This window comes from Numenius arquata, chromosome 13 (assembly GCF_964106895.1).
Source record: "Numenius arquata chromosome 13, bNumArq3.hap1.1, whole genome shotgun sequence".
Lineage (NCBI taxonomy): Eukaryota > Metazoa > Chordata > Aves > Charadriiformes > Scolopacidae > Numenius > Numenius arquata.
Genome location: NC_133588.1, coordinates 13377718 through 13392384, shown reverse-complemented (window position 1 = coordinate 13392384; position 14667 = coordinate 13377718). Strand labels below are relative to the sequence as shown.

General features: G+C 47.4%; 1 protein-coding gene across 1 annotated transcript in view; it reads left to right on the top strand.

The window, feature by feature from the left end:
• Window positions 1–3830: 3830 nt before the first annotated feature.
• The window catches only part of ATP2C2 (ATPase secretory pathway Ca2+ transporting 2), a 25610-nt gene continuing 14773 nt past the window's right edge, over window positions 3831–14667 (top strand). The window contains exons 1-10 of the mRNA XM_074158209.1: window positions 3831–3929; window positions 9151–9261; window positions 9775–9891; window positions 11698–11787; window positions 11870–11905; window positions 11998–12059; window positions 13107–13215; window positions 13299–13448; window positions 13542–13610; window positions 14529–14604. Coding sequence (XP_074014310.1) covers window positions 3831–3929; window positions 9151–9261; window positions 9775–9891; window positions 11698–11787; window positions 11870–11905; window positions 11998–12059; window positions 13107–13215; window positions 13299–13448; window positions 13542–13610; window positions 14529–14604 — 919 coding nt within the window. The remainder of the gene's footprint in view (window positions 3930–9150; window positions 9262–9774; window positions 9892–11697; window positions 11788–11869; window positions 11906–11997; window positions 12060–13106; window positions 13216–13298; window positions 13449–13541; window positions 13611–14528; window positions 14605–14667) is intronic.

Here is a 14667-nt window from a genome sequence, read left to right as displayed (position 1 = left end):
TGCAGAAAGGTTTCAGTTACCTTCAGGAAGCTGTTCCATAGTTTCGTAAGCAGTGAAGACGTCTACAAGGTTGAGGCAATCCCTAGAAGAGTCTTTGGAGACTGAGAGCTTCTCTTTGCACACTACATAGCAGGGATTTATTCATACAGGGGGGTGGTTACTTCTCCCACCGCACACTGTCTACGCAGGCTAGATTTTTCTCTGGAGGTGGTGCCAGATAAGGATCGATTGTCTGTCTATGGCAAAAGGATTTACAGCATCATTTAGCATCCTTTAAAGATAAATAAAAAAGGCACCTATTTCAGGTGAGTCCACAGAGGTAAGTCCTATTTCTTCCTATTATTTTTCTCCTTCTTGTTACCTTTCTGCGTAGACAAAGTAGCAAGAACCACGGGAGAACCTGTGCAAAGCCAAAAAGACCTTTTGACAGTTTCCAAGACAGAGATGTGGATGGAGGGGGGATCATTTCACCCACCTGAGCCGTTCCACCAGATGAGTCTCCCAGTTTCAGCAGCAGGGCTGTGCAAACCGAAGTTTAACAGAGATTTAATTAAATTCCCCCTTCCTTCCTAGGGACAGACCTAAGGATTTTACCTAGCCTTTATCAGTAGCATTGACAAGACAGAAAGGAACCATGGCCCAAAACCTTGTTCTTTGCTTTTATAACCAAGAGTAGCGGATGCTCTGCCCAGAGGCCTGGGAAAAACCCCACCTGAAAGCAGAGTATTTGGGGTTTTGGGTAGCAGCAAACTCAGTGAATTCTACCCATGCACCAGAGTTTGTTTCCCTCAAGGTGGCACAAGAGGAACAAAAGTGTGATGAGCCCTGGTGATGGTGAGGGAAGCAGGTGAAGGAGCTGTGAGTTTGAACTGAAAGCAGCACCCTGCCCTCACAGCAGCAAACTTCTGGGCTCTCGTAATCTCCAATTACAGCTGCTTTGCTGCATGTGTCTTCATAACAGATGTTTTCCATTTAGAAAAAAAAAAAAAAAAAAAAGATTTCCCAAATAACCTACTTACACCTGGAGTCTGACCCTGAGCTTTTATTATCCAATTAAATAGGAAGCACTATAAAGGTACTGTAATTGGGCTATGTGTTATGTTTTTATAGTGTGAAAATTATGTCTTATGCCAGAATGAAGAAATACAACTTGTATGAGTGTTGTTTTCTTTACATGATAGTCCTGATTCACTTTATCGCCAGCATTTTCTGAGCCATGAGATAGCACAATACATGAATTTTCCATTATATTTCCTTACAGGCAGAAGTCAAAAACAGCAAGAAAATGAAACGTCAGTCCGCTCAGCAATTTTGCAGAATGCGTGGTAAATAGTCATTTGTTCAATTTCCTTGGTGCTAAAATGTAATTTCACGTTACAGAACTGAACACAAAGAGGACAGACAGGGCCATGGTCCCGAGCCCAAACAATACTGTTTCTCCAGAGCTGCAGCTCTGCTGGATAATAAACCACGACACACCAATTATTATGGTGCATTATTATGCTCATCAACTCATATTTCTCCTTTTCCATGTCCTGTTTGTCTTGGTACTTTTGTCATGGCCCTGACTGTAACATTCCCTCTCCCTAACCCGGGCTGGCAGGGAGTGCCACCACACCAGCCCAGGATGTGACGTCTTGCCCTGTCTCCACGTTGTGTAGATTCTGGATGTTGTTCTTCTCCAGGTTGTGTACACAGCACTGAGCTCCATGTGTTTCCAAAAGCAGCAGCTATTTGTCAAGAGGAGGAAGTTAAACAAGGAAACCATCGGCGAGAGCCTGTTGCTCCATTAGCCATATTGTCAGCAGCATGTGGCTAACGAGAGCCACGCTGGGGACTGCACAGTCCCCGTACTCCTTGGGCACAGCAGAGCCCCAGAAGGACACCCGGGCTCCTCACAGGCGGCAGCTCCCCTTGCCCTGTGCCAGCTTCATGGACAATGGGTGAGGTTTCGGGATGAGAAAAGCAAGAACAAAACCAAAGACATTTTTTTTCCTACCTGTTTAGGGAGGGGGAAGATGTTTTCCACCACTTTTCTAACAGAGACATGAGGAATGAGTCAGTGTGATCCCGAGGCTACAACTGCTACCAACACATTCAGGTGAACAGAACAATGTATTTCCTTGCCAGGCAGTGCCTGCTTTGCCATGTCGGGACCAGGGCAGGGCCAGCTGGCTGTGCTCCAGGTCCTTACGAAAGCTGCAGAAGGAGGGGACCAGTTCAAAAGCATATGTGAGCTCAGAGATGTTTTGCCACCCAGTTCCCATACATTTCGGTGAGGTTTAAAGCTCTATCTGCCTCTGGGAGCCTGGGGCTGCCTTCGAGCCCTGGCTGAACGCTTTGCCTGAACCCCGGCTAGGACCTGGATATCAGCTGCCTGACAATCAGTGCCCAGTGTCATCCCTGGATATTTTCCCATGGGAAGGAGAGCTGTTGCAGCGATGCAGGAACTTCCTTCATCTTCCTGACACATCCAGTTTGGGTCATTAAGAAAGCATTTCCCAATCAGGAGCCGAGGGAGTTAGGAAGCCCCAGCTGTGTTTTACAAGAGTCCGGATATTTGCAGGGTGTTTCCCAATCACTTCGCTTCCCCTCAGTCCCTGGAAAGAAGCCCTCCCTCCAGAGCGCTTCAGTGGGACACGGTGTGTCACCTGTAGCAGGTAGCTACACCATGCTGGTGGGGTGCCCCACGGAGCTCATCAGCGTTTGCGAAAGCTGGTGGGATCTGGGAGATGCAAACAGGCAATGCTGAAATGCTCCATGGGAAAACACCGGTTTGATGGAAGTTGGCCAGGTTTTGGGTACCATGGGCTGTCACATAGGTGAGAGTCTGGGGTCTTGGCCCCATAATGGTCCGGGTGTCACCACCTCCACTACCCCAAAAATAGGAAGGTGGCACTTGGATGTCCTAGGAGAAAACTATTCTCCTGCAGAAAATTGCACATTTGTTTTTCTCTGACCGGGAATGACATTTATTCCCTCAATGCAGTTTTTACTGTCAAAGGAGGATCTTAATCTCATAGTTTGCACCTTAGAGACAATTTAAGCCTAAGTGAATCCTGTGGTCCTGGTGCAAAACAGAGCACAATGCTCCCTGACCGGTGGCTATAAATCTTCAAGAAGGATGAAACTGGTTGACTTTAGCCATGTGTTGAGATCCACCATGAAAATGCTCCCTTCTACTGAATGAAAGACTTTTTTTTTTTTAGTAAATGAGCATCAGAAATTCACATATCATGTATTTATGCCCTCTCCCTGATGTAAATACTTATAATTACCGGCGTTGTGCTGACTGAAGCATTTCTCAAGGAGGATTTCTCCAGCCGGGAAGTTTACAAACAGGCTCGGCAGAGTGTGTAACCCGTCTTGCCTCTGCACGCAGCGGCCTCGGCAAAACAACCTCCCTATCTGCCTGCCCGAGATGTGGCACCCGCCGATGCTCTTCCCGCAGCAGTTTTTCACAGGGCGGAGGAAGAACATAGAGCTGCAAGACCTCAACCTGCTCTTCGGGTGCCCCGGCCGTGGACGCAGGTAGGGCCACCTCACTCCTCTTATCAGCCACGGTCTTAAACACAGACAAGCTTCCCCTGGCAGGGTTTTATGGGCGAAGCGCCCTGCCTGGCTGCTGGAAGGGCGCGCAGCCTCCCTCCCTGCGGCACCTGCGGCCGAAGGCGTGACTTGGCGGCAGGTAAACGCTGCCTCTCCCTGCCTGTAACCATAGCCCCGCGCTTGCAGGGGAATTCGAGCCAGCGCTGCCAGCCGGGTGGCCCCATCCCAGTGGCCCCATCCCGGTGGCCCCCGGGGGCGCTTCCCACCGCTGCGCAGCGAAGATGGTAGAAGGAGGTTTCGCCAAACTCTTCCAGAAAAGGTCGTTTTTCCGCTTCGTGCAGAAATATCAGCCCCTTGGAAGCGGCGAGCCGGAAGAGGAGGTGAGGATTGCCCATGCCTCTTGCCTGGACCTGCTGAAATAGTTTGTGTAATTGGGTTTAATTTTGCCTAATTTGTCTTCTTTGTCCCACCGGTAACTCGATATTGCTGCCGCTGTGCTCTCCTCTCTCTGCGCTGAGTCGTTACCTGTACAACAAGGGATGAGATTAATGATGTTTACCAGGCAGCAGGGTGAGATGGGGATACTCGTTTCTATGCGATGCTCCCAGGACACATAGCTCAGGCCAAAGTCCTGGCCGGGAACGTTGTTCTCTGCACTGAGGAGGTTCGAGATGAACAAAACTTGGAGCAGAGCGACTGTGGTGCAGTCCGTGGGCGCTGTGTGAGGCTTTCTGGAGTGCTTGGCCAAAATGTGAACACTGTCTCAGCAGAAGGGTAAATGAAGATCAAGGCGATCTCTGTCCCCAGGGTTACCCCTTGCTACCAGTGCTGGTCACTGGTAGATGGGCTGTGACCCCCCGGGCTGTCCTCTGTGCCATTGCTGCAATCATCACGGGTAACAAATGGCTGAGAAGAGCTTTAGCTGAGACCTGCAGAGTCCACTTGGAAACAATTCTTTCTTTTCTTGGAAAATGCTGGTGTATGAACATTGATTTCCTCCTCCCTGCTTTCCCTACCTCTCCTTGGTGCAGAGGGACCAAAGAGTGGCCAGTGGTGGTTTAGGTGACACATTTGCTGTTCTCCTTGGTTTTTTACCGCAAAACCTTCAGGTCTGGGATTATTTTATTATCATATTTGCTCAGCACAGGGATTTCCAGTGCTTAAGCCCCATTTTTTAGTCCCGCATGGCAGATTGGTTGGAGTAGGGGTATTTGCCATCCCTGTCCTACATTCAGGTCTAAATTACTATTCCAGTTTGGGTTGAGGCTTTTTTCCACTGCAGATTTCACACCAATGAACTTTTATATCCTGGAGTCCTTCACAGGCTCCATATCCTCCCGGATATGCAGAGCATCCTTATCAGAATAGTTTTCTTATCATGCAGGTGCCTATTTTTTTATATGCCCTCAAAATAAACTAAATAGTACAGCTTTCCTTCTGGGAAAAAAAGGGAGACCGTGGGATTGCCTCTGCACAGCAGTGACAGAGTTTTCACTCACACACACGTGTGTGTTTTCAATCCTTTTGAGCTGTAAAGCCCAATTTCTTGCATCTGAAAAGCTTCCAGCAAGCAAATAGTTAACTCTCTCCAGCACCCACAGGTTTTTTGGGCTGAGAATTGCAGCACCACCCTTCCAGGAGACCTTATATACCAAGTTGCCTTAAACTCTTGAGTTTTGGGCTTTTGGGTGGGACTGGTTTGAGTGGGTAAGAAGGCTCCTCAGCTGGGATCACTGTCAGCTGTGGAGCCCCATTGGCTGGGTTTTCCTGCAGGGATGGCAATGCCACCTTTCAGCTCAAGGGGCTTTGCTTTAGATTAAAGGGAGCTGGAAAATCTCTCTGGGTTGCCAGGTTTGAGCAAGAGAGCAGTGGGGGTGAGGGGAGTGGGATGTGCAGCTGGGGGCAATAAGCCCATGATTTGGGCACTGCCCACCCAGCCTGAGTCAGTCCTCACACATCCCTGAGAGCAACTTAAAATCCAGGTAATAGTTTTAAAGCAATTTTTATGGAAAAACCTTGACTTTTTGAACAATCAAAAGGTCTATTTTGAGGCTTATATCTGCAAGCAGGGAGACCAGAGGCTTCATTTCACGTAAAAAGGCTGCAACACAGTGATAGGTGTGTGCTGGGGGAGCGAGAAACTGTGTGTGAAAGGAGCTGAAAACCACAGCGGTGGGTGGGAAGGGGCTGGGGGCTCGGATAAGGAACCCCAGGGAAGCAGCTACTTGTTCATAGGGCTGTGGTTTGCTCTGGGTTGGTGTCTGTGTGCTGCCTGCACCCCTGAAACGCAGGTCCTCTGCCTGCCCCGTGTACCCAAAAAAGCAATTCAAAGGGCTTTTGAGAGTATAGTTTGATTTATTTCTTTTAGTAAGGCTGGAGAATATACGAAAGAGGGTTTCTGCTTAATGTGTTAAAGGGCTTCTCTTGTTAGACTAAATAACCCAGCCCACCTTTGGCCAGATTGCAATATACTGGCTGGTCCAAAATAATCTAAGAGAAGGGGAAAAAAATATGCAAAACCTCAGTAAAGGCAGAGGTGGGGGGGCGAAATCCTGAGAACTGATCTCTTGGGCTGTTTGCCAGAATACGCAGAAAGGGCTGTGTACTCGGCAGAAAGCCCCACGCTTTCTTCCTTCCCGCACGGGCTGCTTGGCGTGACGATTGATGGATTGTTTCGGGGGGAGGGATGCGGAGGCAGCGGCGCAGGTACCGGCAGTGCCGGGCATGCTGCGGGGTGCGCTGGGGCGGGCTGCTGCATGGCTCCCCGCCACCACCAGCTGCTCTTTACTGCCTCCAACATCTCCTGATCTTGCAAAGCAATAGCTAAACTGTTAATTTTTCTATTTGTTTAATTTGTTCCCCGCTTCTCCCTGCCCTGCTGTATGGAGTTGTGCACTCTTGTGTTTGAGTTATGCCTAAAGGACAAAGGTTAAAAACGTAAAGAGATAATGTTGCTAGCCATCATCTGGCTTACAATGTAAATAGAAAAGAATGCACAAAGAGAGGTTGGTTTATGAAGGGGTTTGCTGAGGACACTGCCTGGTGCCTAGCGGACATGGGGTGGGATGTGTCATCCTGTTGTCCACCAGGACAGTTCCAGGAGGAACTTCTTTACTTTGAGGGTGGCAGAGCACTGGAAGAGGCTGCCCAGAGAGGTGGTGGAGTCTCCTTCTGTGGAGACGTTCAAAACCCACCTGGACACGTTCCTGTGCAACCTGCTGTAGGTGGACCTGCTTTGGCAGGGGGGTTGGACTAGATGATCTCCAGAGGTCCCTTCCAACCCCGTATCATTCTGTGATTCTGTGTTTTTCATGTAGGATGAAGGGGCTCTGCACCGGCAGCGCTTTGCGGAGGAGAGGGTAGATGGGGCTCCGCTGATGCATTTCCAACTTGTGCATCACTGGAGCTGGTAGGAAAAGCAGTGCCACGTTGGTCCAGGGGAAATCACTTACAGATGTAAGCTAATCAATGCAAATTAACTCATCCCAAGAAAACTGTTCATTTCACAACAGCCTCTGGCTGTGAGGAGCACGGAGCTGCCAGCATTTCTATTGATCCTCAGCCAGCGCTGGCTGCGTATGGCTCAGGCACATCTATACGCTTTTGCCATTCATTTCCTCCACACCTTTTCAAAGGTAAATATTAGTGATAGAGCTGGGGCCTGGCTTCCCCCGCTGGCTCTGGAGGCATGTTCCTCTCCTGCCTGGGTCCCTTCCTGCCCTCCTGATCCCTTATTTAAAATTTAAACTCCTTCGAGGCAAGGCTGTACCTTGGTACCTGCATGTGTCACCAGCGATAGAAACCAAATCAAATTACTGTATGGATTGTGCTTTATCCAATCCATACAGTAATGAATGCGAGGTATGTTCCTGTACGTGGCAGCCCTGTATTTTCTTTCCAGCAAGTCCTTCCATCTCCTCAGATGCATGGGTGGCTTTTGGTCTTGCAGCATCTGGGAGTCAACAAAGTTACATGGAAGTGATGAATTTGCACAAGTAGGAATAAATTGTTAGTTTTAAACATGAAAGGACTTTTTTTGTCACTTCCAGGGATGTTTGTTAAAGAAATGTTGAAATAAGGATGGTGCCCAGTGCCAGTGCACCTCAAAACAGTGGAGAAATATTGCAGCTTCTTTGGGCAAAACACGGTCACCAGCGTGAGGGGCACACGGAAGCAGGGAAAATCCTTGGAAATCTTGGGCAAATTGCTGGGGTTTTGGAAAGACAGGTTGTTCTCAGGGCAAAATGGCTTCTAAATGAGCAGCACTTACACAGACCAAGGGATCCCAGAAACTCTTACACATTTCTGCTGGCAGCAGGTTGGTGCCAGTATCTCCTGTGTTAGCAGCTGTACTGCGGGTCAGTAAACAGCGATAAAAAGGGGGCCGCAACATATGGAAGCAGCAAAAGCCTCTTTAAGGACCAGGGCTTAGCGATGCTCCTATCTCATCTGCTATGAGCTCTCTGGAAGCCACAAGGCAGAAGCCAATTCTGCATATCAGCACGATGGAACAGCCAAAGGAATTGTCTGCATTTATCTCAGGCTTTACATTGCAAAACACTGGTTGTTCCTAGAAACCTCCTGAATATTCACAGAAGGGCTAATTCTCCAAATACCACCTCAGGCACCTCTGAAGCCCTCTAAACCCTTACTCAGGTGCTGCTATGACCTGAGCAGAATGTTTCCCCCAAACCAGCAAACAACCCAGGGTGCTGGTAGCGGGGAGCTGGTGCCAAATTCCTCCCACCCTGCAGAGCGAAAGCCAGCCCTGGGCTGAGCTCTGCCGGGGACTGAGCACTCAGGATCCTTCTCTTAATGAACATGTGCTCTTGTGCTTTATCAATGAAGGGAAATGGGAATAGATTCTCCTGTCCCTTGGGAAGGGTGAGGTTTCTCCCTCTCCGTACTTACCCTGCAGTAGCAGTTACACTGCTGCCGTCATGTGCGTGGCCGAGATTTCAGGGAATGCTGCTGCTCTGGAAGGAGCATTTTGGAAAGGAGTCGGGGGATCCCAAAAGGGAAGAGAGGTCAGGGTGCTGGGAGCTCAGCACAGGGAAGGGTTTGTCCTGCTCAAAGGTGTTTGCAGAGCCAGCACTGGAGGAAAACAGTTGTAGAGAGGGGAGAGACTTTTGCTTTCTCCTGCTGGCTCAGAGGTTTTTCTGTCTTGCATTTGCTGTTCATTTATTATGTCTTTAACAAGGAAAAGTAGGGGGTTTTTCCTTGCTCTCAGTATTAAGTGTGCTGCAGGCTGTGAGGCACTGGCATGGAAAAATCCTCAGCTCAGGCAGGGTACCTGCAACTAGCAGAGCCCAGCACGCTTTTCTGACCATGGCGGTGGGATGGGTTTGTCTTTTTGGTAATCCAGCTCCTAATGGCCTTTCTTTCTGCTACAAGAACGTGCACCTGGCTTTGAGGCTTTAAAAAGGATTAATTAGGGAACGTTATAAGGGGCTGCAATTTAGGAAGTGTGTTAGCTAACTGAAGTCACACGGCTGGCAAGGTGAGGGAAGGGAATGGGATTAAGGGAGGAATCAAAGAGCTGCTGAAATGATTTTATGAACTGTGCTCTTGCCTAATGATTGCTTTATCTCGTTTACTCAGACCCATGAGGAGTGCGAGCTGAAAATAATTGAGCAGGAGAAGGAGGTGACCGTTCTGCCCCCGAAAGATGCATGTAAATGCCATAAAGAAGACTTGGCAAAAGCTTTACATGTAAGGGTTTTTACAGGTTTTTGTGAACATATGAACATAGCAGAGCAGTCTGTGTCACCTGACTCTGGGAAGAGATTGAGGTCTTTGGTTTCATGTGCAAACTCATAGAGTGCCCGATGCCTCTGTCTTTTGTGGGACGAATCCTCACGTTGGCTGCGTTTGAGGCTCAACATTGGGCATTTGCACTTCGCTTTGTCCCAGGGAAGGATTTCACTGAAGTGAGCAGCTTTTCATTGCTGTATCACAGGCAAAACTCATCACATTTATTGTCCTAGATGACTTCTCAAAGGCTTGCTCACAGCCTGAACTGTTAGATAGAAATTCACCTCGCTGTCCCCACCCCGAGCAAACACCAAAGCTGTAGCCTGTTCAGCTCCAGTGCTGAGACTCGTTTGCCCACACAGGGCAAGGAGATCAGCCCTGGCAGGGATAATGCTATACTAGGGATAATAACTCTTCTACAGTATGTAATGTTTGTTGGTTTGGTTTTGTTTTGTTTTAATTTCCCTCTAGGTTGATTTACAAACTGGACTCTCCGAGTTTTCTGTGCTACAGCGCAGGTTAAAGCATGGCTGGAATGAATTTTCAGTAGAGAATACAGAGCCGATATGGAAGAAATATCTAGACCAGGTAAAGTTTTTCTGCACAGATTCTCATTTCCTGGCAAAACCCCTGGCTGGGTTGGCCTGAGCATGTCTCTACATTGAAATACTCAAGCTTTCTGCTTCCATGGATTCAGTCTTGGAACAGACTGTGCCTGAATACAGAAACTGTCTGTTCCCCCAGGAAAGCCATTGTGAGATTCAGATGTGGGGTCATTTAATGTGAAGATAACATCTTGAAATAAAAAGAAACCCCTTTATCTCTATGCAGCCCACAAATCAAAAACAATAGATCAATGACCTGATTTGTGGAGCATATTTATTCCCTTTAAGGTGAGTGATAAAATCATGAAAGGTTTGATGAAAACCAGTAATAGCTGAAAGCCCCTGATTTCAGTTACCCCAGTGAAGGAAAGCCCTAAACCTCCAGCAAAAGCAGAGGCCATTGCGGGGCTCAGAGAAATGTCAGTGTCTCTATTAGCAGTACGTCAGTAATGGACACATTCATATGTGGTGCCATGTGCTGTGAAGATCCACGATTTTAAACCAGCTGCCCACAAAAAGCCAGGCAGAAGGTGGTATTTGCTATCTTGTTTTTCCCCAGCTGAGTTATGCTTGAATTTTGCTTTTATTAACTGGTTCTCATCAGTATTTGATGCATCCTGCACCTCTCTTTTAGAGCTTTTAACTGAACAAGAAGGGTATGGTTTTTGTTGTTTATTTTCAACCAGCGATTTGACTGATTTTTCTTCTTGCTTAGCTGGATCATAAAGATTGTAGTTGCTTTGAAAGACTTTATTTTTATTTCATGGCTTATCCCTTTTTTCCTCTGTGATCAATATTCTTTGTAATCATCACTAAATCTCTTCCAGGTTTCTCTTGTTCTAAATAAAAAGTGAGATGGTGCTTTTTTTCTGCTCTTCTTTAGCAAGTTGTTTCTCCTGTGGGGACACCAAATGAACTCTTAGTGCATCTCTGATCCTTCCACAACCTGCCGGTCTCTCTGGAAGAGTTGCTTGCGGTCCCACACCATTCACACCTCTGCACTTGAGCGTGGTCCCTCAGCAGATGCTTGAAGTGGCTTCTTCCACCTGATATTTTTGTAAAACATCCCCTTTGGCTCAATCTTTCTAAAGAGAAATGAAGGGACTTTCACCTTTGGCTTCAGCAAGGAATAAATTTAAACCTTGGCTTTCCTACCACGTATCGCCACACATCTGTTACCCAAAACAGGCACCTTTGTCTTTGCCTGATTTAATTCCCTTACACCAAGTAGTTTCCATCACTAGCTAAACAAAGCTGTAACTTTCTCAGGTGGGAGAATGGTCCTTAAAATCTGTGTCTAAAAGTGCAAAAAGGGAGGGTTTGATTCCTGCAGCCCTGCAGGACCAGCACAGAGTTTAGCAGATTAATTAAAGGGGGAAAAAAAAGAAAGAGGATTTCTGGTTTCAAATTCTAAAAAGACAATAAAGTTTTTGTTTGTACCTATCATGCCTCCAAGGAGGTTTTAGAGTCAGTCCTGCACTGTGTGTCTGCAAAGGCGAGCCTTGCCTGTGCAAGCAGGGGAAAAGGGAGAAAACTCGTGTCTTTTGGTGTGAGCCTTGTCCTGCTGGTCCCTGATGCCGTCCGTCTCCTGTACGGGGGGCAGGATCCGGCATCAGCCCAACCAGAGGTGCTGCACCCCCTCCCACCGGCCAGAGTGATGCCGCTCTTGGGAGCGAGGGTCCCTGCAGCAAAACTGCGTGTCTAATCCTTTCTGATGAGATCTGGGGCCAGCTCAACATCAGTAACTTTGTATTTAATTCTATATTATGAATTGTTTTTATTTTTTCAGTTTAAAAATCCCCTCATTCTCTTGTTGCTGGCTTCTGCTTTGGTAAGCGTCATCACGAAAGAATACGAGGACGCTGCGAGCATCGCCATGGTAGGTGGTACCTCTCCTGCAACCCAACCCCTCGCTCGCTGAAGCTGCTGTGCCCGCGCCTGTAATGCCTCTTTGTTCGCAGGCTGTGCTCATCGTGGTCACCGTGGCCTTCATCCAGGTACGTCAGGTGGAGCTCAGCTCCGTGGCCAGGGCTGGCATGAGGGACCCCACTCGTGTAACTTGCCTTTCTTCTCCTTTCTCATTTACAAGGAGTATCGCTCAGAAAAATCTCTGGAAGAACTTAACAAGCTGGTGCCCCCCGAGTGCAACTGGTGAGGCATGCCTGGATCGGTGGGTTTTAGCAGGGTTTGGGTTATGAGGGCAGAATTTTTAAAGCAAACACCCAGTTGAACTGAAAAAATGCTGAGAGACAGGAGGGTCTCAGAAGCGTCCTGCTCCACACCTGCATAAGGGTTCCTGCAGCCTCTTGTGTGTCACTGATGCCCCATGTGAGAAAAACCTCATTTGCGGGGTTTTTTTTGGCTTTAGGGTAGTTTTTCCCCTGGTCGATAGGCACAAAATGAGTGGAGGCCTCCACGGGGAGGGTTTCCTCGCTGTGTGTACGTGCTGGGCACGGGCACACGGCGTGTTTCGGTGCAGATCGGCCACACACAAGTGCAGTCACACCACTGCCCAGGGAGCAGTTGGAGGGTGTATCAGACACCACTTCCCTGACTGCTTTGATGTTCGGAATCAGTGCTTTAGATTACAGGAAACGCTTTTCCTATTTATGTCCTTGCAAATCAGTTTTGTCACGGCCAACATAAAGAAGTTTAAAGTTCAGAGAAACCTTGTGCTACAAAAGCAGCGTGGGGTTTTCTTCTGGTCCAAAGTTCACCCAGGTTTGACTCTCACAAATGCCACTATTCATTCTTTATTTATTTATGATATGACACCATAAGTATCTAGCCACTTGAAAGGCTGCACTTTTAATACAATAGTGAAATGCCAGCAGTAATCCTAGCTTTAAAAAGCTTTTTTTTATGTTAAAGAACCAGCATTTTATTATTTAAAGCATGAGCCACCGGAAAGTACACCATCTTGTCACTCCTGTCTACTGTATAAGTACTGTTTAAGTCACTTATTGCTGAAATGCAAGTCTTCTGTAACCTGCCCATCTGTTTATAAATTAAAACTGAGCCCAAACTGAACATAATCATCTCTCCTCATCATTATGAAGATTTTATGTTCTTATTTACATTGGAAGCTCATTGGGGCAGGTCTTTTGCTTTATTGCCAGTCTCGTTCCCAATCCTGCAGAAGGAAAAAAAACCTCACAGCCTGGTTTCCTTATTTCTTTTTCCGTCTGTCTAATGTAGCCTAAGGGAAGGGAAACTGCAGCATCTTCTAGCGCGAGAGCTTGTGCCTGGAGATATCATATATCTGTCTGTTGGCGACAGGGTTCCTGCAGACCTCAGGCTCATAGAGGTAAATACAACTAAACATACAAGAGCCTGTTTCGGAGTTTTTTTTTTCTCTGAACAGTGCCAGATATGTGCCTTTTTAATTAGGTTACAGATCTGCTGGTGGATGAATCCAGTTTTACCGGAGAAGCTGAGCCTTGCAACAAGACTGACAGTGTCTTACTGGCAGCTGGAGACATAACCACGCTGAGCAATATTGTTTTCATGGGGACCTTGGTGCGATACGGGAAGGGAAAAGTGAGTCCTGTCAGCCTCGATCTTTTCCTCAACATTAGTTATGGAATATCTAGATTTTTTTCACCTCCTCCTCGCTTTTTTCCTTCTTTTCAGGGTGTGGTTATTGGGACAGGTGAAAATTCACAGTTTGGAGAGGTGTTCAAAATGATGCAAGCTGAAGAGGTAAAAAAGTCTCTGTGTCTCTCTGGAAAGGGTGGATGTTTGGGATGAAAGCTTGCGAGGAGAAGCAGTTCCAAGAGTTAATGCACTGGGTGCCTTTCTGTTTCTGCTACAAAATTCTTGTGTGACTGAGGGACACGGAATCACGGAATTCTTAGAGTTGGGGACCTCTAGAGATCATCTAGTCCAACTCCCCTGCTAAAGCAGGATTGCCTAGAGCACATTACTGACCAAAGTTCTGTATCCAAAAAAGAGGGTTATAAACAAGATTTAGGCTTCTAAATCCAGACTTCTGATGCTCAGCTTGTGTCTAACTTGGTAGTCACCCAAACATCATGGTTTCTGCCCCCTCTCCCTGCCTTTCCAATACATATATAAAATTTTACTTCAATAATAGGCCAAAATTTCATGGGCCAGAGCTCTGAGCTAACACAGATGAAGGTCTAGAAACTCTTGATCCATTAATGCATGAAATCACAGTAAAGCAGTAGACATTTCTGGGTAATGTGTGTGCAAAGCCCCTGGGACAGGGATGGGGTGCAGATGTTTCATCTCTGTCCCAGAGGCTTTGCACACACGTTATCCAGTCCCGGACTCAATTGCTAAGGTCCTTTTCTGGTTTAGCCCCTAGTCTGTCTCTGCCTTGGCACCCCAGCTATAACTGAATATGATTCTTCTTTTTCCTCCCACTTTTGCCTGTCTTGAGTGCATTGAGAGAGAGGGTCTTACCCTGCGGGACGGGCTGTGCCCAGCAGACCCCCATGGGTGTTTGGGGTGGGTGAGCACTAGGGTTTATTGGGCAGCTGTGGGGACCACAGTAACAATAACCAGGACTGTGTGGGTCAGTCGTTCTGGGCTGAGTGTCATCTTCTTATCTTGTGTAACAAGTAAAGAAAAACAGCTGTTCTCTAATGTTTCCAGACTCCCAAAACACCTCTCCAGAAAAGCATGGACAGACTGGGGAAGCAACTCACTCTTTTCTCCTTTGGCATAATCGGTGAGTTGGACGCAATGCATGTACTTGCTGTGAAAGCCCTCTGTGCTCCAGGGCCACTTTTGC